General features: G+C 41.0%; 3 protein-coding genes across 7 annotated transcripts in view; 1 reads left to right on the top strand and 2 right to left on the bottom strand.

Annotated features, from left to right (window-relative positions):
- Window positions 1-3,501: 3,501 nt before the first annotated feature.
- On the bottom strand, window positions 3,502-10,490 carry tubb6 (tubulin, beta 6 class V). The gene is made up of 6 exons (XM_047568657.1): window positions 10,362-10,490; window positions 8,099-8,207; window positions 7,899-8,009; window positions 6,781-6,896; window positions 5,713-5,841; window positions 3,502-5,030 (listed from the first exon to the last, which is right to left on the bottom strand). Exons 1-6 carry the CDS (start codon window positions 10,416-10,418, stop codon window positions 4,212-4,214), a joined length of 1,341 nt encoding a protein of 446 aa, XP_047424613.1. The 5' UTR covers window positions 10,419-10,490; the 3' UTR covers window positions 3,502-4,211.
- Window positions 10,491-11,231: 741 nt separating this feature from the next.
- Window positions 11,232-15,883, bottom strand: cidea (cell death inducing DFFA like effector a). The gene is made up of 5 exons (XM_047568425.1): window positions 15,647-15,883; window positions 13,514-13,652; window positions 12,220-12,372; window positions 11,889-12,061; window positions 11,232-11,746 (listed from the first exon to the last, which is right to left on the bottom strand). The coding sequence occupies exons 1-5, from the start codon at window positions 15,712-15,714 to the stop codon at window positions 11,644-11,646; spliced, it is 636 nt and encodes a 211-aa protein (XP_047424381.1). The 5' UTR covers window positions 15,715-15,883; the 3' UTR covers window positions 11,232-11,643.
- An 11,041-nt stretch (window positions 15,884-26,924) lies between these two features.
- Window positions 26,925-27,723, top strand: part of rreb1a (ras responsive element binding protein 1a) — a 53,127-nt gene continuing 52,328 nt past the window's right edge. For 3 of the 5 annotated variants that reach the window (XM_047568018.1, XM_047568017.1, XM_047568021.1), the window contains exon 1: window positions 26,926-27,652. In XM_047568018.1, coding sequence (XP_047423974.1) covers window positions 27,613-27,652 — 40 coding nt within the window. In that variant the 5' untranslated portion in view covers window positions 26,926-27,612. Of the gene's footprint in view, window positions 27,653-27,723 lie in introns of all 5 variants that reach the window. The other 2 variants (XM_047568022.1, XM_047568020.1) reach the window with 2 other exon arrangements.

Genomic DNA, 27,723 nt, shown 5'->3' with positions numbered 1-27,723 from the left:
TATTAGCTACAGCCGGGGGGCGCTCATTAGCTCTAGCTACTTATCTCGCCGACACGCTAATTGACTAATACACTCTCCAGGAAGTTGCAGCCTCAGCAAATTCATCAAAAAGTTTCATATTGCTACCTTCAGTTTTCTTCAAGTTCACTTTAATTTCACATTTTCTCTTCATGTTGGGGTGGAAGCGCACTAGTGTTTCTATCTTTGTGAGGACTTTCCATTGAAATAATGCATTTAATAGCTCCCTAAAATCAACAGCATCCACAACCGAAGTGTTATTTTAAAACCAAGTCTGGGTCGGTTTGAACCCCGAGAACATTTCAGGCCCAAAAGAGATGTTCTCACAATGTGTGTGTTATGTTTGGTCCCCACAACTACAAAAAAACAAGAACACACACACACACTTCAGACCTCCACTGAACCCCAGATTTTTTATTTATTTATTTTTTTTTTTTTTTATGTAGTGCATATTTTTATGCAGTAAAATGTTAGACATGCCTCAGTGAGGCTGTTAAATTCACAGCTGCTACAGACGTTATGTTGCAGCACCTCCTTGTGGTCAGTCATAGCAAGTACAGAACAGTAAAGGAGGAACTGGATGAAAGAAGGAGGGAATGAAGACAGAAAGGAAACCTGAGGAAGGAGGGATGTGGTGGCGGCCAGTAACCCCACACGACTTGGTAACTTTTACCCTAATTTGCCGGTTCATTAGGTACGTTAGTGAATGCATCGCTAATTTAACAGCTCTGCACTAAATCTTCTTCTACATAAAGGTTCTGGCACATGTTCCTATTATTTTGGCATTTTATCAGTGTGCTAGGCTGAATAGCATAGTCATAGTGACCACTAGAGGTCACTATGAGCGCAACCTATTTTTATAAACTTGCCTTTCTGCATAAATGGAACCAACACTCCTTCTATTATTATTATTATTAGTAGTAGTAGTAGTAGTTGTAGTAGTAGTGGTAGTGCTGCTGCTGTTGTTGTTATGAAGTCAGAGGTCAAATAATTACTTCAGTGATTATATGTCACATCTTTATTCATTTCCATTTGACCATTAGACCTAAAAGAACATAATCGTCATGAAGTATTTGAAACAGTGCAGGATTTCCTCACTGTGTTCACATGAGACTCAGACGCATTTGAAAACTAAAATGAGGGAAATACGACCGATTCGTTTGACAGGATTGGACTCAGGTTGTCTTGCTTCTCTCTGATTGGCTCATCCAGCTGCTGAACTGCATCACAGTTCCTGTTAGAGAAACCACATGTTTAACAAGCATTCACCCATGACCGATAACACGACGCACGATATGAAACTGGGATTTATTCCCGGTCAGACGCACCAGGTCCGGATCACAGTCCTGTTTCCCAGAGGATGAGCTGAGCCATCATAGCTCATACAGCAGTCAGCTTGTTCTCCCATTCATAGTATTCTAAGACAGGTACCGGCTGCAGAGGTGTTGTTTATTTTCCACTTTCTCTTCTCCTTGTTATTGGTCTCCTACTTTCACTATCAGACATGATAACAGCCTCTTCTAAAGCTGGAAAGATTCACATCCAATTCCTTTTAGTCACAAGATGAATCTTGTCGATTCATGATAAGATAATTAAAACGTCCCCTCTGACACATTAACATCATCATTGTGATGAATGGAGCCTGCAGAGACCTCACTTTCAGCACAACTCCTAAAATATATATTTTTTATCACTATTGTATTTTCAGTCCAACGTTGTTCAGAAGCCTGAGAACATTTTAATATGGAAAAATGACTTCACATCCCAGCTGACTTCCTGAGAGAGCACAGCTGGACGTGTTTTCACACTGACATAATACATTCCTTAACGTTACAAGGAACTTTTTCTCTAGAATTTTGAAATACCCTCAATTTGTAATTCATTTGCATAAGTTGATTTTACAACAAGGAGGGAAACGGGGTAAAAAACGGATCCGACTGTAACAGAAGTCTACAGCTGAGTTTGACGTTGCAGGAATGTTATGGCCATAACTTGGACGTCCAAACTTTTTTTAAATGAATGAATTATTATTTTAGTTTTTGCATTTCAGGATTTTGCATTTTAACATGTCAGCACTGGAGGAATTAGGAATTCGGGAATTTGGGAATTAAAGTTCAACGTGGCCATCCAGTTTGCTTGAAAGTCACACAATCAACACTGGGCTGAGAATCATCCTCAGTTTCTCAGAGGTTCATATAGTTTCAGGTTGCACCAGACATAAACATAGGGATATGTGATGATGATCCAGACACCATGTATTTACATAAAGATCCTTAATCTCATCCTCTAAAGCAAACGATAAATAGAGAAACAGCAGCAATGCTGACGTTTGAGAGTGTCGTGTGGATGACTACCGAGCACTGCGTGACTCTGCAACTCTGCTGAATACCTCACAACACAGAGACAAAGAGCAGCTGCAGGCGGAGAATAGATCCACAGACATCAGCTCTGGTCCGTGGACTCCAACCAAGCGCTTTAGTCTCCATGTAATCCACAACACAAACAGAACTGCTGATCAGCTCTCACACTCAGCTCTGCAGGAGGAGATTAACAGGTTCATTCTCTCTGTCTGTCTGTATTCGGTCAGTATAGTGAGGTGGGCTCAGGTCCTAAAAGCACCATGTTAACAAAACCTCTGCTTGTTGAAGGCATTCGGTTGACTCCCTTTGAGATAAGTTCAATTTTGTCCCAATACGAAACAGCTGCAAAAGCAGACTGACTCACAGTTTATCTCAAGCATATCTGTTGTTCACTGACCAAACATGGTATTTAACTGGAACCACAGACACAGTCTCTGCAGTTTCTTCCATCTTCAATCAGCAGATCTTTGCAGGATCATAGTCAGTTCCCAACAGAGCGACTCGACAACAGATGCTTTAAGGATATTGTGGGAAATAAATTCTGTTCCTGGAGATGCTGCAACACCAGGTCCATGCATGGACTGAACGGAGCCTGAAGTCCATCAGCCTGTTCCAAACATCAGCCACCAAGAACGAACTAATAGAGATTTTAACCAAATGACTGAACCTGTATTAACAGAATGCATTTGTTTTCAGTAACGTACCAAATAAACCGACAAGTGATTTTAAAGGAGTGATGTAATTATTAACCCAACGCTGTCTGCTCTTTATTGTTGGTTCTGCTGCAGCTAAAGCTGCCCCCGATGTGGACTCCGTGTTGTGAACTGAACTTTACATTCAGATTTGTGTCATTTGACTGAGCAGGTCATTAAACTCTGAGCAGAGTGAATGTCAGAGCTAGATATCATGACAATATCATCAAACTGTTGTTCAGACATTTCACTAAAAATCACAAATATCAACCTGCTCCTGAAACTAAAGGAACATGGGGGGTGGGGCAGGTTCTTCCTCGGAGTAAAATCAGTTTCTGCACATATATGTTGTGCACATGTATGACATGAATACACAGCTGCAGGATAGATCCAGCTGCACGTAACGCACAAACACAGCACATACAACACTGTGAGGCCTTGGCAGAAGCTTTTATTTCAACCTCTCTTCAGCCAGTTGGGTTGTGTTCACATGTACAAAAATCACAATCTGAAAAGAAACAAACACACTCAAACACAGTCAAAGGGGCTAGAAAGTAAATGTTCTACAATAAAATATCATCACTTATGATTCACTGAGTCTTTCTGAATGTGCACGTCTTTAAATTCTAGTAATCAGCTGTTTAAACTAGGCAGTCGCTGTGAATTCTTTGCATTCCTAAATCTGATACGATCAATAAGGGGTTGAGTTAGTCGTACACACAAACACAGAAGGACTGCAATCGCTGTAAATAGAAGTTAGTGGGAACCAGGTTTAACATTAACTTTTTCGTCAGCATCAACCTCCTCAATCAAAGCAAATAAGTTCTTAGTAAAAAGGTTGTCATGAACTTTGAGAACATTTGTCAGTAGTGCTTTGGAACAAAATGATTTTATCTGCCTAAATAACAAAAATCACAACTTTACAAAAAGATTACTAAAAAAAAAATGGCAGAAACGTCCATTTTATAATTAGACTTTTTAAGCCGTGGAAAAGTTTTACTGATTCAATTAAAATGCAATTAATACATATTAAAGTAACTGTTTTATTGTCAACAGACTCGTTGTGTAAATGTTTCAGAAACAGCTAAAGTGACGATGGTTTTATTCTGGCGTATCGTGATGAGCTTTACCCGGCGTCTCCTCACTCGATGATTTCGTCCTCCTCGTCCTCAAAGTTCTCGTCTCCGTCGTTGGCCGTGGCCTCCTGGTACTGCTGGTACTCGGACACCAGGTCGTTCATGTTGCTCTCCGCCTCCGTGAACTCCATCTCATCCATGCCCTCGCCAGTGAACCAGTGCAGGAAAGCCTTCCGCCGGAACATGGCGGAGAACTGCTCCGAGATCCTCTTGAACAGCTCCTGGATGGCCGTGCTGTTGCCAATAAAGGTGGCGGCCATCTTGAGCCCCCGGGGGGCGATGTCGCAGACGGCCACCTTCACGTTGTTGGGGATCCACTCCACAAAGTAGCTGCTGTTCTTGTTCTGCACGTTCAGCATCTGCTCGTCCACCTCCTTCATAGACATGGGCCCACGGAAGACGGTGGCCACGGTCAGGTAGCGGCCGTGGCGAGGGTCACAGGCCGCCATCATGTTCCTGGCGTCGAACATCTGCTGGGTGAGCTCAGGAACGGTGAGGGCTCGGTACTGCTGGCTGCCCCTCGCCGTCAGAGGAGCAAACCCCGGCATGAAGAAGTGAAGCCTAGGGAAAGGGACCATGTTGACAGCCAGTTTGCGAAGATCTGCGTTGAGCTGCCCGGGGAAACGGAGGGAGGTCGTCACGCCGCTCATGGTGGCCGACACCAGGTGGTTGAGGTCGCCGTAGGTGGGCGTCGTGAGTTTAAGAGTGCGGAAGCAGATGTCGTAGAGGGCCTCGTTGTCAATGCAGTACGTCTCATCTGTGTTTTCAACCAGCTGGTGGACGGACAAGGTGGCGTTGTAGGGCTCCACCACGGTGTCCGACACCTGACGGACCAGACACAGCTTTTATCCACTGACCAATGAATTCACACTAATCAGTAGAAACATTATGGCATCTTCAATAAAATTATATTAAAACTAGTTCTTACTATTAAGTCTTCAAATGGAAACGACCAGTTAATATCAGTGCACATGATAGTACCACAATAGTTTTGCATACAGTAGTACATAGGTATTTTATATAGCTTTGGTGTTAGTTACCTATTTACAGGATTTTCCTTTTTTTTAGTTTAAATGAAGCAGTGATGGCTCTGGGTATTTTAACAGTCACTATAAAGAGCATTTATTCATTCATTCATTCATTCATTCATTCATTCATATTGAGGTGAAGGAAAATAGACAGGGGAAGGATGTGAGAAACAGTATAAACATATTAAAAAATATACATATTTTTAATCTATTTATACTATTTTTTTTACCGATGATACGCTGTTTTATGTATTGATGTTTCTTCTCTTGTCTTCTGTGCTGACTAACTAAGATTCAAGAACTAAAAAGTTCTTGAATCTTGAACCTTGAGGAGGGTTGGCCTGTTGGCCCCAAATTATTATTCAAATAAATGTCACTGTGATGTGAAAATAGACGTCCACTACACCCGAGATGATAGAGGAGAACATAGTGTGTTATAGAAAGCAGGAAGAGAGAAGAAGGGCGAAATGAATCAAACCTTAGGCGAGGGCATGACGCTGAAGGTGTTCATGATCCGGTCCGGGTACTCCTCCCGGATCTTGCTGATCAGCAGGGTTCCCATCCCGGAGCCGGTGCCTCCTCCCAGCGAGTGAGTCAGCTGGAAACCCTGGAGGTACAGTCACAACGGGGAGTTGGTTCTTTCTTTTATTTGACAACAAGAAAGAAGACACATGGTGACACTGAGGAAAAATCCTCGACCAACTGACCTTTCACAAAACCCCGCCCCCAAACGGCCATTGTCCAATCATACATCCTAGAAACTGTTACTATGTAAACAAGGTCCATCAAGTTGCCGACCTCCGACAAACTAAATGGTGTAGCAGTGGGGCTAGTAGCTGTAGCTAACAGTAGCATAGGGGTTGGGGTTTTTACGAAAGGTCAATTAATGCAAAAAGATTCATCTTCTAAAACAGAAGCCGAAATCACTGCAGCTGAATGTTTGATCTCTTTCTCTGATTTGTTGTATGAAATATTCTTTTTTTTTTTTTTGTCCTTTAATTTATAACATTATTTCTTTCTTTCTTTCAAGTAAATTTTCCTCATTGCTCTGTCATGGATGTCATCCATGATCATCATCACCATTATCATTCATTTCAAAGACAAAGTCACTCCATAGATTTTGTTTAAATTCTTCAAACTGTTGAACCTGGAAAAGTTGTGTGATTATTTTTTTGTTAATTAATCACCAGGAGCCACCTTGGCCTGGCTGGTTATTCAGCTTTTAGAAACACACGTTCTGAAACTTCCTACATACAGCGATCAGGCATAACATTATGACCACCTTCCTAATATTGTGTAGGTTTCCCTTGTGGTGACTAGTCATAGAATGGACATGGGCCTCCTGAGGGGGCTGAATGTGATTAGTCGGGGCCTTTGAGGGGAGGGGCCTCTGTGGATCTTCCCACAGATACTTGATCAGTTTGGGATCCTGAGTGTCATTGGTCTAAGTGGGTGTCTAATGGATACCAGTTCCCAGCAGAACACAAATGTTGTTTTCTAACCCAGTGATGAACCAAAAATATCCATTGCAACATGATCGGTTCACCTGGAGACAGTCGCAGTGCTCACACTCCTTCCTGACCACATCCAGGACCGAGTCCACAAGCTCCGCCCCCTCCGTGTAGTGACCTTTAGCCCAGTTGTTTCCTGCACCTGTCTGACCTGCAGACCAACGACATCACAGGGAAAAACCATCCGTGAAATGTAAAACGATCACCACGACAGATGGGAGCATGCATGCCGACATTCACTCTGCAGCCGTGACCCAGTTCTCAGCCGACGAATGCCAGGGAGGAGAGAGATAGAGATCTGTGTCTTCTCCGTTTCTACTGGTCCCCAGATATTTGTTTATAAAACAAATTCCACAGTTATTTCAGTCAGAGGTTTTCCCTGTCTCTCGGTTTCTGTCCTCCTATAACAATACAAATCTTTAAGATGTAACAATCCTTATTCCATAATTAACTCTGAATTCTGAAGCTGCATTTAGCCTCTAATGCTAGCAGGTGTGCAAGCAGCTAGCTGACACTTCCTCAGTTGCCTTTTCCATTTTTCATGTGTGTGTCACATGTGTGACTTTACACTTATTTTTTCATTCTGACAAACTGTATTAACACATTGGACCTAAAATCAGACTAAAACCATCAAATCCAAGCAGGAAAAAGTTGGAAAACCACAAAAATGTTGGACCAACCATTTTTAGAACCCTAACCCTAATGCATCAGGATTTTTTGTTCAGCTATTTAGGACCATGAACAAAACTATCAGGTGTTGATGTCTAAATGTCTCTAAACTGTCTCCTGTCACTGTTCCTTAGCAACCATTGACACATCATTTCCTGATTGGTTGATGGATGCATTTTTCCACCATCATGTTTGTTTTGTTTGTTTACATTTGAAGCTCTTCTCTTGCTAACATTTGCTGTTTCACTATTTCCGTGCAAAAACCTGAATTATCTAGAATCAGGGTAGTTTTACTTGGCCTTTCAACACAACTTAAAAACTGAGCTGTAGTTTGAAGTTTTCTGAAACGACTCTTGAGACTCTTGAATTAACAGTACAGCACAGTTTTGTCTGTGCAGATCATAATACAGTTGGACATTATGTGGGAATGTGGGGTCTCTCCTGGATTGATACGACCTGACGAATGAAAGCAGGAGACTGTTACCGAAGATGAAGTTGTCTGGTCTGAAGAGTTGTCCAAAGGCGCCTGAGCGAACACTGTCCATGGTTCCTGGTTCCAGGTCCACCAGCACCGACCGGGGGACGTATTTATGTGCTGCGCAGAGAAAGAAGAACTTCTTGATTTGTCATTTTAACCAAACAGCTGTGCAACACATGGCTTTGTTTTACTGTTCCCGCACTTACACGACGCTTCATTGTAGTAGACGTTGACTCTGTCCAGCTGAAGAGAGGAGTCACCAACGTAGTTTCCCGCGGGGTCGATGCCGTGCTCATCGCTGATCACTTCCCAGAACTGAACGAGTCAAAGAAGAAGAACTGATTTAGTTCCTGTCTGTACGATGCATTCACTTACACACCCTCTGAGGCTTAAATCCCTGCTTAACGTACAGAGTTCTGATCTGTAATCTGTGATATAATTTGAATATTCAGAAATATAGAGACTTAATTAGATAGAACTATTACTATTTAATGGTGATACCTTTGAAACAAGGCTCAAAAAAGAGGATTAAACCACGGAATAACAGCCTCAGCAAACATATTGGCAGCAGTTGTTTTAGACTTGTGCACCGACAGACTGGTATCTCTGCTCATTAAGCCTGACTGTCTGAGATGCTGAGATAATTGATGCTGATCAGCTCCACGTTAGATTACAGGAGGATCTTAGAAAAGTTCCTCATACCAACTCTGAACTGGGACAAACTGGGTTTGTGGTATGTTTCACTGATATGATGAATGAATGATACGTCCATTCCTCTGAGAGACTTTAAACTTTGACCAGTTTATTTCCCTCTGATGTGGTCGTGCAGGTTCAGTAACTAATATATCACAACTGACTCTACTGCTGCGCCATGACGCTTTCAGCAGGAAGTCGACAAGTCTCTGATCATGTGACAACAACAACATGGACGCCTCCTAGAAGACAGATGAGGAGTCCGATGGGTCATTGGTTCAAACACGCTATGAAGTATTAAACACTATTAATGGTGTTGATTTATATAGAACAAACTTATCTGCAGCGCAAACTATTGATAGTCTCATGTGTTTGTGTTCAGTTCTGTTGTGTTCCATTAGTTGTTGTTGTGGTTGTAGAGCATGTTTATTTGTCCTTGATGTCAGTGAATGCACCACGTGAGAAATGTTTACTGAACAAGAGCCACATATGATCACGGTCCTAATTTATATTTTCAGTCCCACTTTTAACTGAATTTTACATATTTTTTTTATTATTTATGTCTTTTTAGTTTGGTTATTAATTTTATGAATTTTATTCTTTCTATCATTTTATCATTTTAATCTGTTTTTTAACTAATTTTAACTTATTTTTATTTTGTATTTTATTTTATTTTTTTCACCTTTTTAGTGTCTTTTAAATGAATATTATGTATTTTTTAATTAGTAAATTATAATTATTCATACAGTTCTGTTTTTTTTATCTGACTAGTGTTTTCTTTACTTCGTAGTGCTGAGGGTGGGCTAGTGTTTGTTTTTGTGTGTGTGTCTCTTGTGTCTATTGTTTTTTCTTAGTTTTTATGTAAAGCACTTTGTGCTGCATGTTTTGTACCAAAAGTGTCGTATAAATAAAGATTGATTGATTGAAAATAAATAAATAAAAACTCTTTCTTTCACCACATCAGGGCCGGACACCATTTCTTTTTCTTTGTTTCTTGGGAGTGTTTGTAATGTTTGTCGTACTTCTCACACAGTCACAGCGGCTCATCACCCACAAGCCTTTGAGGTCACAGTGAGTGGTTCATGTTTCACTTTCCTGTCTGGATGAACTCTGAAAACCCACACTAAAATAGTTAGAGAGTGTGTGTGTGTGTGTGTGTGTGTGTGTGTGTGTGTGTGTGTGTGTGTGTGTGTGTGTGTGTGCAGATTCCTTGAATAGTCTCTCAGCTGCTCACAGAGTTTACTTCACTCCCCCTCGCTGCATTCCCTTCACTCAGAGCTGGAAAACAGCCGAGCGCATTGACTCCAGCACTGAGCTTATTAACGGTCGGATCTAGGAATCACCTCCCAGCTTCAGGTTCTGACATAAAATCCAACAAAATGAGGCGTTTTCTACGATTTCAACATGTGACAGTTACAGAGAAAACAGTGAAAAGTGATTCTTCAGGACGTTTTTGTTCTTTTAAGTCACAGAATGACTCCTCAGATAATTCTAATAATCGGTTTCACCCGTCATGTTTCTCTTGTTCAGACTAATGTGCAGCTGCATCATTCAGTGATTTCATTGGAGACGTTAACCAGAGCTCTTATTGATGCTCTGACTGAGACGTTTTAAATTATCCTGTTGGAGATACATGAATGCTGCACTATAAGAAAATACTCAGACTCAGAGAAACAATGACTCCCTCATAAATGTGAGAAGAGATAAAAAAAAAATAAAAAATAAAGGAGTTGTGATTTTGAGCGTAGAGATGATTGAGGAGATAAAAGTCTGTACCTTGGTCCCGATCTGGTTCCCACACTGTCCCGCCTGGATGTGAACTATTTCCCTCATGGCTCTTTGCTCTGCTGCAGGTTTTCAGTGCTGTGCTGCTGGAGGCCGGGGAACGTCTGTTTAATGTGAACGTGGGTTCTTCTCCTCCGTGTCCGTGGGACCACGCCCTGAAGGGGTGGAGGAAAAAAAAACCCGACAGCTCTAACAGATAAACTCACATAAACTGCATTTTAATACAGTTTTTACTTTTTAAATAATGTCTGTGATGCCACTTTGTTCTGTCATCAATACTGTGATTTCAACTTCAAGTCCTTTATATTCTGTGAATATATTTTAGATAAATTATGTGTCTACTCCACTGTGAACTAAGGTAATGAAACTTTGTTTAATAACTGCACTGATGCTTGAGTTTGTTCAATGACTGTCAAGTAAATCCAAGTGGAATAAAAGTAAAAAACAAGCTGTAGTAGTGTTTTAATGTCAAATATGTTATAATATAACCTGTTTTATCAGGGTAGTTCTGTAGTTTAGTGACATGTATATATTTACTTTCTGTTTGTCCAAACTGTGTTTTAGGGCTTTTTTCTGTCTAATATAACACTGATGTATGTTCAAGGCTTCATTTAATTCTAATGAATGAATGAATGAATGAATGAATGAATGCAGTGTATGATCCAGCATTTCCATGTAACTGATGGATTAATTAAATGCAGTGGTGGAACAAAATCAAATGAATTATCTCCAGTAACCTGTTGTTTTCATGTCAGGTCTCATCTGTCTTTAATGTAACTTTGTTTTTAACTGATCATATTTCAGTTTATCTGAAGCATGTTTTTAGTGTCGATGTCCTGAAAACACATTAACAGAAACATGTTGAACATCAAACCCTCGGAGAATCTTTATTTTTTAAGAAATATCTGATTTACACATAAATCACATTAACAGTCTACAAACGTTTCACTTTCACTCATTAAACATAAATCACCACACGACTGGAATCACAGCTAAAAGAAACAGAGCCACTGTTTAAATGAGCAATAAAATACAGATTCGGACTGAAAAGAGACGAACAGAACGTGTTCAGTGTCGAGTCCAGTCAGTCCTCAGCATCCAGAGTCCAGACCCAGACTCCGGAACCAGACTCCAGAACCAGACTCCAGAACCAGACTCTGGAACCAGTCTCTGGCGCTCTAGGACTCCAGAACCAGACTCTAGACCCAGACTCTAGATCCAGACTCTAGAACCAGACCCAGACTCCAGAACCAGACTCTGGGGCTCTAGGACTCTAGCGGTCGTCGTCTCCGCTGAACTGCAGCAGCGATGAGGACGTGCAGAGCAGCAGTTGTCCGGTGAGTCTGGTCAGAGAGACGATGCAGCGCAGCACCGACCTAAACACAAAGAGACGCACAAACACTGACCAGAAACTTACATACACTTTAAACTCCTGCATTAAGTTGATGCAGAAGCTACAGGGACTAGTGATGATAGATACCACGGATCATTTACTATAAATCAATATCCTGAACCTACTTGAGGACGTGTTTGATCCTGGTGCATCTGAAGTCGTAGGACAGCGAGTACATCTCGTACAGAGAGGCCTTGACTGCGAGGCAGCACAGGAAGTCTTTAGGGTGCAGCTTGTAGAGGTCGAAGGTCAGTTTAGCGATCCCGTTCCTCTTGGGCTGCCGGAAGCTCGGGAAGCTCTGAAACATTCAGGTAAAAACAAAACCTGCCGTGTCAACCTGCTGCCCCCTGGTGGAGGAACTGCAGAATGCAACCGTTTGTGATTTAACAGGAAAACCATGTGGAAACTCCTCTGTAATGGAGAGTGTCTTCAGCTCCCACCAGGACCGACACTCACCTTGTTCGGGGTCCACATCTCTCCTTTATCCAGCACCATCAGCACCGTGTTGCTGGGCAGAGACTGGAAGAACTCCTCCGAGTCCACCTCAGTCCCGTCCTCCTCCAGGACCAGAGTCAGGAAGTGGCAGGACAACATGAAGACGGTCGCCGCCTGAGACAAAGAACAACAAGAGGAGACGAACTCTGAGCCTCTCAGCTTCAGACTGAGGCGTCTCAGCGAGGATCCAACCAACATCCAACTAACACAGGATCCGAGTAGCTTCTTCAGTCCCAGAGGACTAGAGGGAAGTTTGAGGTTAGTGTTTCAAGTTTCTTTCCAGTCCCTCAGAACTGAAGAAGCTACTCGGATGAAACGTCCAGTCGCCTTTTAAAAGCTTTTTTGGATATAAACCATGACCTGGACGACTTCCATTCGCCCTAGAAATGTGTAAAACCTAAATATCTCAATAAAAACCGGTAAAAGAAACATCCCTCGGATATTTAAAGCTAAAACACTTTTACTTTCTCATGAGGAGGTTTTTCAGACGTATCGATATAAAAGTTTATCTCTAAAGTTTAACAGAAACACTTTTTTTTTCACACTTCCTGTGGAAATTTCCAGTTCATCTGAATCCATCTTCCTCAAAGTGACGAGAATTTACCAGCGTTACAGCTCGTTTCAATGGAAACACAACTTTATAGAAATTTCAGAAATATCACTTTTACTTGTAGAAAAACTGTGAAGGAAACGCAGCAAGTTACAAATGTAGAACAAATATTTCTAGAAAAAACACAAAGCAACAAGATCTCACTTTACTTCTACCTCATTCTTATTTTATTCTTACGTCTATGTCGTGTTCACATATAAAGTCTCGTGAATTTAACCTCTGAGACCTGAGCTTCAGTTAGTTATGTTTTTTTAATTTCTCCAAGGATCAGTATGAAAATAAGATCAACTTGGAGCTGGAAGTAGTTTTAGAGATTATTTCACTGTACATTATAATAAAGACACCAGCGTGTAGCCACATATAAAACTATTTTAATGCAAAAGCAGAATCTTCAAATGAGTTTTCGTGAATTAGTTAAATTCTCACGTCATGTCGAACTACAAAAGTTAAAAAGCAGAAATAAAGACGTGCATTGACCCTTCGCTTCCAGAAGATGGCAGACGACAGTCAAACAAACCTGAAACATAACGTCCCCACATGAGGACGCTGGGTCTCAGGAGGTTAAGAGAATTATTGGACATCACGAGACGAGACTTTACGAGAGTTCAGTGGAAACAGGGAGTTTTTATTGTTGACGCTCTTCACCTGCTCCAGCAGCTCGTCCAGAGAAGACGCCACCAAACCTCGGCGCCGCCGCCGGCTCTGAGTGCAGACCTTGAAGCAGCGAGACTGAGCCGAGGGCAGGATGTGGCGAGAGATGGTGGACTGGACTGTAGACACGGACCTGTCGGACCATCAGGACACAACCAGACCCACGAAACATCAGAAACACCAGAGGTTGATCCTATTTCAACAAGTTACTCTAACATAAATCATAAATCCTATAGGCTCTTTTGGACGCTGTATTTCTGAGACTATGCTGGTTATTGTTGTGTGATTTACACTTAGAGTGACTTCACTTATTTGTTGAATTAGTACATTTAATCTATTTAGTTATTTAGCACAGTTTCAACCCTTGTTTGTTTTTTGTAGCTGAATTTGCTGAGTGGGACCTGAGGAAGACTAGACTAGTTTTGTTGGAGGTATTTTAGCTCATGTACGTGTCTGATGTGTTGTTGTCATGTTTAAATTCGTCTGTATCTGTGGATTATTTTAGGGTTTGGTTAGAGTTTCGGTACAAACAGGTGTTTTTAGATCTGATTGTATTTTCGTCTTAATGTTTCTATAAAAGCTACGTAAAGATTCTGGAGTTTTTCACAAAATCATATCCAGCTGAAATTAAATTATATTTTAAATGATTTATAAAGTAAAAAATAAACACATGACTGTTGTGAAATAGTTCTTTATTCTGGACCTGGTTCTATTATCTTTGCTTTAACATGTGTTGTCTGTTAATTCTGTACATTTTGCCTGTTTTATTTTAATAGATATTACTTCTATTTTATTTTTACGTGTGGTTTCAGACCGTTTCTTTTTATGTGCGACTAAGCTGCTGTGAAACTCGTGGATCATTAAAGTCTGAGTCTAAAGTCTAAACTTCTGGGGGAAAAAAGAAAGAACTTTAGCAGCTATTTTATTTATTTAGTCTCTTTCTTCTCTTTCGGAGGTTTTCATGTTTTTTTCTTTGTCACAGTGAACTGGATTTTTTGAGGTTTGTAGTTTGGTTGTTAAACAAACATGATGTTCTGAGAGAACATTAAAATGAAACTTGTCAGGAATTTAAAGTAATAAATAATGACTGAAGCTGAATTTCATGGAGAATGAAAGGATCCTGTAAATATTTCCTCAGCTGTTTGCTGATTGTGATTATGAGGAGAAGTTTGTCTCCTTTCAAAGAGTCGACTTCATGTAGTTTCACACTGAGCTTTCTCTGTTTTACCCTGAACTATGAACAGTTTGTGTTCATTCTGTGTTTAAATAAAAGCCTGATTTCATGTATTTTGTTTCATTACAACAAATAAAGTTAGTGCAGTTTAACATTTTAATCAAAGCTTTAAATGATCGACTGATCTTTCTCAATGATCCATCTCCAACTTTTTGTTTAGCTGCTTTAATACAGTATGTTAATATTTACTTAATTTACTTTTATGTCCATTTTATTATATTATTATAAATTGTATTTTGCATGGTTGTTTCCTGCTTCTCCATCTCCACAATTTTCGTATCGTCTGCTTTAGATCAGTAGAGAACCTGGTGACTGAGGAGGTTTGAGATACGACAGATATTTGTACGACTCATGTTCTGCTCTTTTGGTGAAACTTTCAGTTATCGTTGTTGAAAGTGAGACAGGAAGTAGAAACAAAAATTAAACCCATCGGCAAAGAGAACACAGGGCGTCTAGTGTTTGGGTGGAGTTGTTAGGCAGTAAAAAATATATAAATCACTCAAACCGGCGTAAGTTATTCTGCCCAGATCCTGCAGTAAACTACTACAAAATCCAATTCAATTTAATTAAGGCAAGAAAACTCCCTTTAAATATATAAAGCTCCTAAACATCCTTTAACAAACAAACAAACAAACAAAAACAAGGAAGTCTGGTTGAAGCTTCGGCTCTTTCCGACAAGAATCGGCTCTTTTCGTTCAGAAGATTCGTTCAAGAACGACGCATCACCGCGTTTCCTACTAAACACGGGATTCCTCGCATGTAAGAACAGGGATGAATGTTCACCCTGTTCGGACTCTTCGTGGAACCAGTCGGGTTAAAGTATAAAACCTTGACATCGCGGAACTGCAGGAAAACTTTGTCATAAATGAAGATATAAAGTTCCGTTCACTCACCTCACCAGAGTCTCCGGCAGCAGCGTTTTGGCGTATTCCACCCCGGACTGGAAGGACAGGGGGGCCATGGTGAAACCCTGATGGGATCCAAAATGCTCGGACAGGTCCCACAGGAGTCCGTCCACCAGCGAGGAGCCGCTGGAATAAACCAAAAAACCCTAAAACACATCGACAGATGCAGCTTTATGACCAACCACGGCCTGTGATTGGTCCCTGGTCAGAGCTGAGAGCCAATAGAAGAAAGAACCTGCTCCGTCCTCAAAGAACAGGTACATGAGAAATCCATCAAAGCTTAGAAACACAGGAAAATAAGATGTTTGTTCATTTAACCCTTAGAATGTGTTGGAACACGTCAAAAACAAAAAACAGCTTGTGAACAGAACAAGTAAACGTCTGAATGAAATGAAATGTGATCTGATTCTGTCCTGAAGCTTCAGCAGCATTTTAAACTAAGACGAGATGTAATTATATTATATTATACTACAATGTTTTTCCCTAATGAACTGTCCATATATAAACCTTATATAAAGATATGAAGATGCTCCTTTAAAGTGAAGCTAAAGCTAGTAGAGCTCCCTCTGGTGACTGGAGGCACCTGAATGGGTTATAAGCTCCTCCCCCTCCGTGTTACTGGGCGGGGCTTGGGCCGAACTAAAAACACTAAAATTTTTCTCAAGGATGGTTTCAGTCATTTTAGGTGGTTAATTTTTTGTTTTTTTGGATTAGTTTGTTATTTGACGCTATAGAAACAGGATGTGACGTCATGTGACCACAAGTTGCCATGACAACCAGTCCATAAAGAGGTCCCATGGAACTATGAGAGTAGGAAAAGCAATTTTAAAAAATGCGTTCAGTGTATAATCCAACATTTCCTTGTAGCTGGCGGAGGTGGAGCAGAGCGAAGCATTAATTCAGCAGAAACATCGTGAGTCTGGAGGAAGTGTTGGGCCACAAGATGGCGCCGCCTCAATTTAGCCAATGCAAGGAAGAGAAGACCTGTTTAGTCCATATTTATATACAGTCTCTCATTCATTGATCCAAAGATCAAACGTTGGCGTGATTGGAGGATGTTTTTCTTTTCAGTGAAAAAGAATCTGCACTGAAGTCTGAAAAGAGACGTTTGTGAGACGCCTCAGAGGAAACAGGACGACCAGGGTGAGTTTATTTCCAACTCCTGACGTGAACACTCATAAAAAACTGTCAGATGAAAAACAGTGAGACAAAAACGCTTGTCAATGTTAATTTATTTATGCATCGAGTTTCTGTTATAATGAAGAAAAAGAAAATGAAAGAGTTTAATGCCAGTTTGCTTCATGAGTCGAGTCAGTGCCGAAGGAAAACAGAGTCTGGTCCAGATATTTTAGGAGCTTACAGAAGAATCAGGCTGGTGTTCTTTTGTTTCACAAGAAATGAGCTCGGAGATTAAAGAGAACATTTTCATTCGGCGAGAACAGAATAATCCAGAGTTTGTTTGTGCTCCTGGAAAGGCCATCAGAGAAAGTGGAACGAGTGCAGCCACAATAACCGAGAAACACTGAGACATGTCGACATCTATACATGAAGAACAAGCATCAGGAAACAATAACAGTAAGAATGTTACTAAAGGCAGGTTACACAGACCAAACAAACTCATTATTTTACAATCACGCTGCTAAAACTCACAGTGAACTCATTCCAGACACATAAATGATGTTTAACTAATGTTTCTATGGGCAGTGAACTCACCACAAACACTGGATTGTCCTGCTTTTATTCTCAGACAGTGAACTTGGAGTAAACACTGAACTTTACTGCTGTTGTGATTGACAGTGAACCCACCTGCACTGAACTCACCACACAAACACTGGAATATCCTACCACCGTGGCTAACAGTGAACTAACCACAGACCTCTGAAATATGAACAAGTTAAGAAGAGAAATGAAAAATCTCAGAGACGCCTTCTATTATCAGTCACATCTCGACCAAAAATCAAATAACTTTCATAACCAGAGCCTAAGATCTTTACGGTAGAGCACATCTACCGTATCTAGCTCTGTGTTTCCATCAGAGAGATAATTAGACCAATAAATAAAGACAATGAATGAATAAAAACAGTGATAATAAAAACACGTAGTAAACTTGAGCCATAAACACATGTTTATATAAATGAACAAGCTCTTTGTTGATATTTTTTATTTTATTTCTTCCCTCTACAAACAAAGACCGTCTCAACAGATAAATGTTCTGTCTCCACATGTTAGTTGTTAAAAAACTCCACTATTACCCAATTCCTCATCTGTTCCACCTGCCGCCCTCTGGGAGGCGCTACAGGTGCATCAATACCAGGAGCAGCTTTTATCCCAGAGCCACTAATCACCAGCTGGATGGAAACATGCACAGACTAATTTATTTTGTTGGCAGATCTCAGTGCACTTCTACTTTATATTTTCCGAACTCATCGTCAGGCTCATGAATTAGTTGCTGATGCTGAAAGAAACTGACTGTTTCTTTTTTATTTTTATTCAGGTTTTGTTTTGTCATCTGCATTTTAAAAGATGAAGCTTTTAATTCTGTTGTGCTGCTGTGCACGCGATTCTAATTCTATACTAAACTTATTAATATTAGAAAATATTATTTATGTTAATATAACTGTGCAAAACATAATGTAATATATATTATAATTTACCCAAAGTAGCATTGATTTCTTGTCATCTTCTTCCCTCTTTGTTTACCTGTTGTGCATCAGTCTATTTCCTGGAAGCTTCCCACTAAATTCCCTGAATGGACTCTGACGCTGTTTCCTCCTCCACTCTGAGAATCGCTTCATCTCCTCTTTCCAGAACTAAAGTCAGGACAAGATGATGCGTCAGACGCCTGATATCATCCTGCATTTAACAGGATTCATCAAGATCTTTTTTTCCCCCTATTTTCTAAAACTTGTGAAGTGAAAACGTGCCTCAGATAAAAATTAGGGAGACTTTTTAGTCTAATACTGTCCAGCAGACTGCAGTTCACCGCCTCCGCCACTAGAGGGAGGTGAAGGTCTTTTCCTTTTTCGACCTGAACAACTTCCTGCTTATCTGGCTCTAGAGACCATATAAAGTGTAAACTCCAAGGTTATGTGACTTATTTTTCTATGTTGTATGTCACTTTAAACACCAAAGAAATCTTTCATCCTGTTATTATGGAAAGTAATTATTGCTGATGGAAATAAATGTTGGCTGAAGCTTTACAGCTCTTTCAGGATGGATTAATGAGACGTGTGGTGCACTTTAAATTTCCTGAAACAGAATAAAACAAACAATTAAAGTAAATTTATAACAAATTTGATTAAATGGAGCAAAGCCAATAAGTTTACATATTCAGAAAATCTGCAAATAACCAAATGAAGATGACTAGAATGAGATGATTAGTCCTTTGGACCTGTGACTGTAAATTATTATTATTTATTATTATATATAATTTTCCTTTAACCCTGAAAGTTTAATGTGATCTTTGGGTGTGTACATCTTTCAAGTGTCAACGTTTGCCAACCCCTCCCACCCCTGACCCACAGCAACGAGGTAAGCCGTTGTCATGGCGACTGTATCTAATGTATCAGCATCACAAAACTGGTCGGTCCAGCTCAGTCTGGCACACGTTTGTTGTTTCCTGTGTTTTCTATTCTTGTGAGGACGCTCGCATTCCCCCGACCGGAGGACGAGTTCAGCTGCAGGAGTTTCTTTAGGACCAACGGACTCAAACAGGCTGAGCTGAAAACATTAAAACATTTTTTATTTGTAAAGATCAGGGGTAGATACTGACATTTTAAATATCCTGGGATGGTGGCACTATATCAAAGGCACTTCAAATATTAAATGAATTATCAGTTTACGCGTAAAAAACTAAACTAAACAAAAAAACAATAGATGTCTTATCTCGGAACAGAACTTGAATTTAATTTGTTTGTATTTTATTAGCAAACACATATTTCAGGTTCCCATCTATCTGTTCTATTCTGATTGGCTGATCAGCTCAGAGAGGCAGAGGAGAAACAGGAAGTTACGAAAGTAAAAAAAACTAACTAAAGTTTAAAGGTCACACTCAGAAGGAACTTCTCCTTGTTTTTCATGACACCGTGATGATCTAGAAACAGTTTTTAAATATGGACGACATGTCTCCACTTCCTCTCACCGGCCAAACTGATGCTATTTTCCTGGGGATGTGGGCGGCGCCATCTTACGATATGGAAGCCCCGCCCACACTTCCTCCAGACTCACTAACGTTTTCATTTGATTAATGCTATGCTCTGCTCCGCCTCCACCAGCTACGAGGAAATGATGGATTCTACACTGAACTTGTCTCTAAAAATAGTTTTTGCAGCTCTCACCATCACATTGGACCAATTTGCGAAGTGGTTGTCATGGCAACTGGTGGACGCCATTATGTCACATCCTGTTTCTACAGCGTCAAATAACAAACTAAAACTAAATTTATCCCCAAAAAAATGGCACTTGAAAATGCAGTGTGTATTTTAGTGTTTTAGTTTGGCCCAAGTCCCGCCCACTAACATGGAGGGGGTGGAGCTTATGACCTGCACTGCAGCCTCCAGCCACCAGGGGGAGCTCTTCTAGCTTTGGCTTCACTTTAGAGGATCTGTTCCTCTGTCCATATTTATACAGGCTACGGTTCCTAGCCTCGTTGCTAACAGTAGCCCTTCCTGTTTCTATTTCTGAATGATGAGCACAGACTACTGCCCCCTGCTGGTATGAACAGTTATTTCCTCTCATGTCCTCTCATGGCTCAGACCATAAGTCATGTATAAAGATAGAAAACAGAACAGCTCCTCTGTAGTGAAACCAGAGCTAGCAGAGCTCCCCCTGGTGGCCGGAGGCTGCAGTGCAGGTCATGGTCATAAGCTCCACCCCCTCCATGTTAGTGGGTCATTTTAGTTAATATAATGTTAGAGTCAGATTCCAGATGAAGTGTTATAATATATTTTATATTTTCTGGTTGCTAGCTTAGCTTTAGCACCATGTATATGAATATCTATTTCAGCCATTCCTGGAGTTTAATTTTATTTTATTTATTTATTTATAACTTCTGGGAGGCTTGAAGGCTTTGTGCTGTGCTTATTATAGTTATTAGGATCCACTTTAGCTGCTGTATATCAGCTGTTAATCGTCCTGGGGTCCACACATAAATAAATAAATAAATAAAAGCAGTAAAAATAGAATGAAACAACAGAACAATAACCGTCTATGACGCTAGGATTCATAGAGTTCACATTCTTTCATTCAACCAAACATAAAATTATATGTTATGTTAACAGCCACGGTCATTATTAACAATCACCATTAATGTTATTAAAACTGCTGGAATTTAAAAATGATAAACACATGAGAATTAGGACGTACACGATCAGTCAGAGGTTTGGACACAGCTTCAGTTCAATGTGGGTAATAACAGAGCTGGCATCCACACAGCAGGGGGCGCTGCAGAGAGGAAGAGATGGAGTCTGAAAACACAAATACACAGGTGAATATTAACATTCACATTCTTCAAACTTTTATATCCTGATACTGTGTTTTATAGGGAGTCTGCTGCAGTCCGGGAGCTTTACGACGAACGTTTAATAAGCGCTTGTGCTTTTTATCGGTGAAGGTGTGGAGGTGACAGATATGATGCCTTTAAGAGTCGGCTGCACGCTGCGAACTTTGTGTGTCTGAGAGGGGCAGGCCTCAGGCTGCAAGGCAAACAACTGTTACCTACAAATCATCCGTCACTATTGGAAACCGGTTTTTCCTCCCCCTCCTCCCTCCTAGTCTTCTCCCCCACTTCTTCACCACCACAACCACCATCCTCCCCCCCTCCCTCCCTCCCTCCCCTCCTCCCTCCCTCCTTCTCTCCAGGCAACATGTCTGCATCTTGTGCGACTTTCTGAGCTTCTTCTCTGCCGTGCGGAGGCAGCGCGAGGCCGAGGTGAACGTGGAGGACATGTGTTTTTGAAGCTCGTCGGGGAACAGTGTGAGACGGAGCAGCATGTGCTTGTCATCCCCCACACTGCCGACAGGTGTTGGCTTCATGTGACTGCCTGCCTGTCCGGACAACGCTCCAATGAAGAAAGAGGAGGAGGAGGAGGAGGAGGAGTGTGTAAAGTTTCATCAACAACAACTGTGTCAACTCGTAGTTGCTGCGTTGGGAAACCCTCCAGCTCAGATCGCTTCTCTCTGGCTGCTCGGCCGAGTTTAGGGATGCCTCTCCTCCTCCTCCTCCTCCTCCTCCTCCTCCTCCTCTTGCTCTCCGCTGGATGAATGGATGAATCCACCCTTTTGTTGGCGATGGCTCGTTCCTTGGCAACGGCTCCATGGTTACAGTCCAATAAATAACATCACACTCCCTCCTCTGCGTCTCTGGATTTCAGGATGCAGGAGGAGAGTTAAACTTTTACATTTTTATTTTTTGTTGTTGTTGTTTTTTTGAACCAAAGATGAACTGACTCTTACGAGAAGTTGTAGACATTAAACTTTCCTGGAAGGCCTTTTTATTTAATTAGTATTTGCAGATTAGAAAGAATCTGACACTTCTACCAATCAGAAAAAGAGTTTGTGCAGGAAAATGAGGATCCAAGTTAAAATGTGTTATTCTACATGAAGCCCTTTAGCCAGTTAGCAGACGGCTTCATACGAGGTTTAGACGTCTACGTCGAGTGGACACAGGTTTGTTCTACTTGGTAGTAGTGTGTTTCCGCTGCATTAAACTGTTTCGAACTCAATGTTGCAAAGCTATTCCTCATTAAACAAATTAAGAATTAGATTTAATGTGTTTTACTCAACTACAGACACAAGAAAAACTATTACAGGATTGTGCAAAAACTTTTCAGAGAAGCCAGAAAACACCAACACCAACGCAAAAGCTGCAGCTAAACTAGGTGAGCTAAGCTATTTGTAATTTTTAGAATCGTTTTGGATCAATAAAGATGGAACAGATTGAGGAAATGTTCACTGAAAAATTAACCAAACTGAACCAACTAGTGTTTGAGGCTGATGATGTACGAGTAGAGATGACTGGTGGAGGCTGCAGCCTGTAGGTCCTGCAGTACCTTAACCCTTCAAAACCTAAACAGTCTGTATTTGAATTAACTCACCATTAGAGTCATTATGGTGACGATGGCGGAGGAAGACAGAGCCGTTTGGAGGAATTTGTTGGTAAAAACAAAGTTAGTTAAATCCTCTTCCATCCTGACAAAAGCACAACTTCCCAGTGTTCAGTCACACTTTGAATTTTGTCAATAGAGCAAACCGTTGTAATTCAAAAACCACCTTCAATGAGCCTTAATTTAATGCTAATGCTACAGCTAGCTGCCAGTTTCTCACCTCTTCTGCACAGTTGGTAGAAGTGGTGACACGTCATCCATCTTTACTTGTATTTTACATCTACAGTCTGTCCTCAGATGAATTATAAGACCCTGAACGTTACTGGAAGAAAAGGGCCCGTATTGAAACGTTGAAACAGTCGACATCGTCTTCCCTCCTCATGCTAGCAGCTAACAATTTATTTAATACACAAGAAATTAAAGATAGATACTCAGCAGTCAAAAGGTTGTGAATTGTAAAGGGTTAAAAACCTGTTCAGAGTCGGTTTTTAGGGTAAAGGTCACATTTAAAGTCCTCACAAAGATAGAAGCAGAAGTGTGTGTGTGTGTGTGTGTGTGTGTGTGTATGTGTGTGTGTGTGTGTGTGTGTGTGTGTGTGTTGGGTTTGAGCTCGCTGTGTCTCTGCAGATTAATTTGAATTGAAAAGTGTCCAGTTGAGGTGAAAAGCAGCGATTGGATTAGTGATGTAATGTCATTATCTGCTTTCCTGGCTCTATGAGTGTGTGTTTGTTGGTATTACTCACATCGTGGGGACATAAATCTGTTTACACAGTCACATTGTGAAGCTTTTTGTCCCCATAAGGTAAATTATTATTATTATTATTAATAATTAAGTTGTAGTCACTTAGACGCTTATTCTGCAGGAGGCAAATGTTTTTATGTGTCGTCTCCAGCTAATGACCACAAAGCATGGACTGTATATAAATATGCACAACGCGTCTCTGCTTCCTCTCATAGACCAAACTGATGATACTTTCATGGGAATACGAGTGGTGCCATCTTCATCTACGTTTATTTCATCAACGTATATAAGAGAGAGTCTGTCCAACTCAAACCATGGCACCATGTTTGCTACATCAGAGGTTAGATTCTACAGTGTAACACTATGGAGTTGAAATAAATGTCTTATTTCCACCATCAACAGGCCTATAAATGTTATTACCAACATCTGTCAGTATGTAAAAGGTCCTCACTTAAATATCCCAGCGTCTACTTCCTTTAAATATCTTAAATAAGCTGTAAAATGCTTTGTAGCCCAATCACCTCATCAGTCATGGAGCTGTGTTTACCTTCTCCTCAGTCTCCATGTTCATCCATCACTGTTAAAAGTTAAAATTACTCTGAGAAATTAGATTAGTATTAGCATCATAGCATTAGCATGGTAGCTATAATGACTCAGTAGTAACTGAGGTAAAGTTAAATGTGTCTACATGGACATAAATTACATGAACACATGGGTTTCACAGTATATATGACGCTAGCTGCTATTTTAAGCCTTTAGTCTAGATAACTAGCTAGCATGAGGCTAGCATGAGGCTAGCATAAGGCTAGCATAAGGCTAGCATAAGGCTACCAGAAACCAGCTGACATCCAGTTCTTCCTTTTAATCTTCTGCCTCATTACTTTCTCAGCTTTTTTCTCTGTTAATGCCACTTCTCTATGGGTGAATATTGGTTAGATGTATCCAACATGGCGCCCATGAAACATGTGACCAGCTCAGAACCAATCAGCATAGAGGGACAGACTCTCTCTATGATAAACAGCTCTGACATCGTAAAAAGGTGAATGTTCACAGTTGAAAGAGAGTTGATTTCATTTATTACCAGACTTTGAGAAAACTTGCAAAGAATCCAATGGAGCAAAGTTCTTTTAACAATATTTAGCAAGAGTTGCTTTTCTTCTTCTCTGGTGGTTTAATGGCACAACCAAGAGAATTAGCTCCACCTGCTGTTTTGCAGTAAATAAAACAGTTTTAATTAGGACAAAGTTGCCAGTCTCGTCTTTTACACACACAAAAAAAATGTTGGGATTGTTGGGAAACAAAGAGCTGAGTTCCTCTGTCCCAGAGGAATCATGCCGGCAGTTTAGCTCCTTTCAGACATCTGCTACACAGGATTTATACCACAAACTGCACGTCAGCTTGTCGGATCATTTTGGACACCCCTTCCCCCAACACACAATCGAGCAGCGGTTATTATTGAGGAGAGGCGTGTGCATTGTGTCACGGTAACACAGCTGTAGTCCCAGGTGGAGCCTGAGCACGAGCTTAACTTCCATCTGAAGTTGTGCCGTTTTCAAAATGTCTGACTGAAGAAGCCAGAAACCAAACTGCTGGAAACACCCAGATCCTTCATCAGCAACAGGCCGAACCAGCCGAGACTCTTCCTGCTCTGCTGCAGCCGCCTGCAGGCAAGGAGGAGGAGGGGAAGGAGGGCTGTGATGGGAGGAGAGATGCCTGAGTGCTCCTCTCTTCAGCAGGGGATGATGGGAGGAGGAGGAGGAGGGGTCTGTATCTGGAGATGGAGGCCTGGCAGGAATGTGGGAGAGGAACCTGACATGCAGCGAGCGACCAGAGCCGAGCCGCTCGCACTAAATTTAACAATGAGCGTCCGAGGGAGTTTAAATTTAGTCTGCAGCTTCACTGGGTGTCCGAGCTGCTGCTGCTGCTGCTGCTGCTGCTCTTATTTATATCTCAGCCACATCTTCATCACCCTGATCAACAAGTGTCCAGTTGTTCACTGAGACACACGGAGGTTAAACAACAAGGAAAACGTGCACGAGAGCAAGAAAACACACAAAACATTTAACATTTAACATTTATCGTGGGACTGCTTCCATTTCTGTTGTAGTTTCAAGGTTTAAGATGTTACATGTTATCATGATCCAACTTTACTTTTTTGAGATCTAAATACTTTGTGGTATTTTACCCATTCAGTTCATAATTAACGGAAGTTTTAAGTTTAAAGAAATAAAACATGCTATTAAAATTCAACTTTACTTTTCTTTTGACACCTAAATGTTTTATGGTTAAAAGGAAATTATTCAGGATGTTATTTCACATCAAAAAAGATATATATATTTTTTATAAATATTTTATTTTATTTTTTAAAGTTTTAACAGCAGTCTAAGAAATAAAAAAATGTTATTATTCAACTTTATTTATTTATTGGTATTATTTATTTATTTGTATCTTTTTTGAGATTGAAATATGTTACTTTTATGGTTAAGAGGAATTTAGCATTTTATTTTAAGATTCATAATTAATGGAATTATTCAAGTATTTACTGCAGCTCTGGTGAAATTAATTACTCTGAGGATTTTTTTTTACTTCATCTACTTGTTTACTAGCGTCTTATCACTTTTTAGGTGTTTTAAGGTTAATAAGAAAAAGGTGTTTTATGTGACGTTTGAGTTTCTACAGTTTAAATACATAAAACCTTGTTGATATGAGGAATTGCTTTAGCTTTTACTTTAACCGATGGACTTATTTAGGTTTTTACAGCAGCTTGGAGACATTAACGTTAATGGAGTTCATGTGAATAAGGTAGAAAAACACATGAGTGAATGTAACTTGAATTTATTTACTTTTTATTTCACTTTAAATGTTTAAAAGCGTGTTCATTTCCTGTTTGCACGAGCTGCAGTACTTGTACACTCGTGTAGTTTTATTGTGTAGGTTGTTTGGTTTGTAGAGTTTTAGTTCTCATCATCTCATCATCTTCGGATGATTAAAACCTCGTGTCTTTGTGAAAAATAAATGATTGCTTCACCAACACCTCCTGGAAACAGTGGCAGTCTCCCCCCACCCACCAAATCCCGCGATAGCTCATCACTGCTCTCTCCCTCTCGCTTTTTATGACCAAGCCTCGCGATACTTGCAGCTTCTGTCTCTACAGCGTGTGGGTTCTCATCTATTAGCGCCGTTAAAACTCAACACAAACCAGAAAGCGAGAACTTGTGGCGTGTTTGTTTGCTAACAGTTAGCCAAACAATCAGGAAGTAGAGCTAACGTCCGGGATCAAGCAACTTTCTGAGCTCAAATATGAGCACAATGTGCGCTAAAGTTGCTTAAAAGTATGTTTTGGTTTGGTTGATGCGGAAATCTGTGCGTAAAACGGGGGAAACGTTGGCAACTGAAGGGAAACTTTTTATTTATTTGTGATGTGGTGGGTGGTTTAAGGTGATGGATACGTGGGGGCTGCGTCCTCCTCCATCGTGGGAGTCGCTGCGTTAAGGGCTCTGTACCGGGAAGAACGTCCGTCCGTGCGTAAAGACAGAGATGCTCGGTGGCCACGTCCCCTTGGAGACTGGAGAGACAACACGTGATGAGCTTTACTTATCAGGTTTAGAGGGAGAGAGACACCGCGACACGCCGAGAGAGAGAGAGAGAGACAGAGAGGGGAGGGGAGACGGAGCTAAAAGTCCGGACAGGAATTAAAAGAAAATAGCAAACTTTATATTTTCCCCTCGACCTTTTGTTGAGTTTTTGCAGCTTTCCTCCTTCTTTCCCCGGGAGAGGAGACAGAGCGAAGGGAAGGGAAGGGAAGGGAAGGGAGGAAGAGAACCAGAAGAGGAGGAGGAGGAGGTGGTAGGGGAGGGGAGAGGAGGGGAGGGAGGGGAGGAGGAGAAGCCGGAGTAAAGTTTGGCCAAGTTGCACATCCCTTCGGAAACGCCATTTTGATTTCTCTCCTCTCCGGAGCAAGTTTGCAGCCTCTCTCTCCCTTCTTCTTTTTTTTATTTTTATTTTTTCCCTCTTCATCCCCTTTATCATTCACCATCACCGCCGTTCATCATCATCATCATCATCATCAAGCCCCCACCACCACCACCTCCACCATCATCCTCGCCACGATGTCTCGGCGCAAGCAGCCCAACCCCAACAAAGTCAAGCGTAAGTCTGCTTCTTTTCGCCTCTCCATCGCTGCTTTGTCCGCTCCTCGGCTCCGTGCGCTCGCCTCCATC

Source organism: Mugil cephalus, chromosome 18, assembly GCF_022458985.1.
Source record: "Mugil cephalus isolate CIBA_MC_2020 chromosome 18, CIBA_Mcephalus_1.1, whole genome shotgun sequence".
Lineage (NCBI taxonomy): Eukaryota > Metazoa > Chordata > Actinopteri > Mugiliformes > Mugilidae > Mugil > Mugil cephalus.
The sequence above is the reverse complement of the archived record's forward strand: the minus strand, read 5'-3'. Positions and strand labels throughout refer to the sequence as shown.

Coding starts and splice junctions, on each gene's coding strand:
- tubb6 (XM_047568657.1), bottom strand. CDS start 10,418: ATGAGGGAAATAGTTCACATCCAGGCGGGACAGTGTGGGAACCAGATC. Junction 8,208..10,361: donor GGAACCAGATCGGGACCAAG/GTACAGACTTTT, acceptor TGACTCGTTCAG/TTCTGGGAAGTGATCAGCGA. Junction 5,842..6,780: donor AGCACTGCGACTGTCTCCAG/GTGAACCGATCA, acceptor CTGTACCTCCAG/GGTTTCCAGCTGACTCACTC.
- cidea (XM_047568425.1), bottom strand. CDS start 15,714: ATGGCCCCCCTGTCCTTCCAGTCCGGGGTGGAATACGCCAAAACGCTG. Junction 13,653..15,646: donor CTGCCGGAGACTCTGGTGAG/GTGAGTGAACGG, acceptor ATGGTCCGACAG/GTCCGTGTCTACAGTCCAGT. Junction 12,062..12,219: donor AGATGTGGACCCCGAACAAG/GTGAGTGTCGGT, acceptor TGAATGTTTCAG/AGCTTCCCGAGCTTCCGGCA.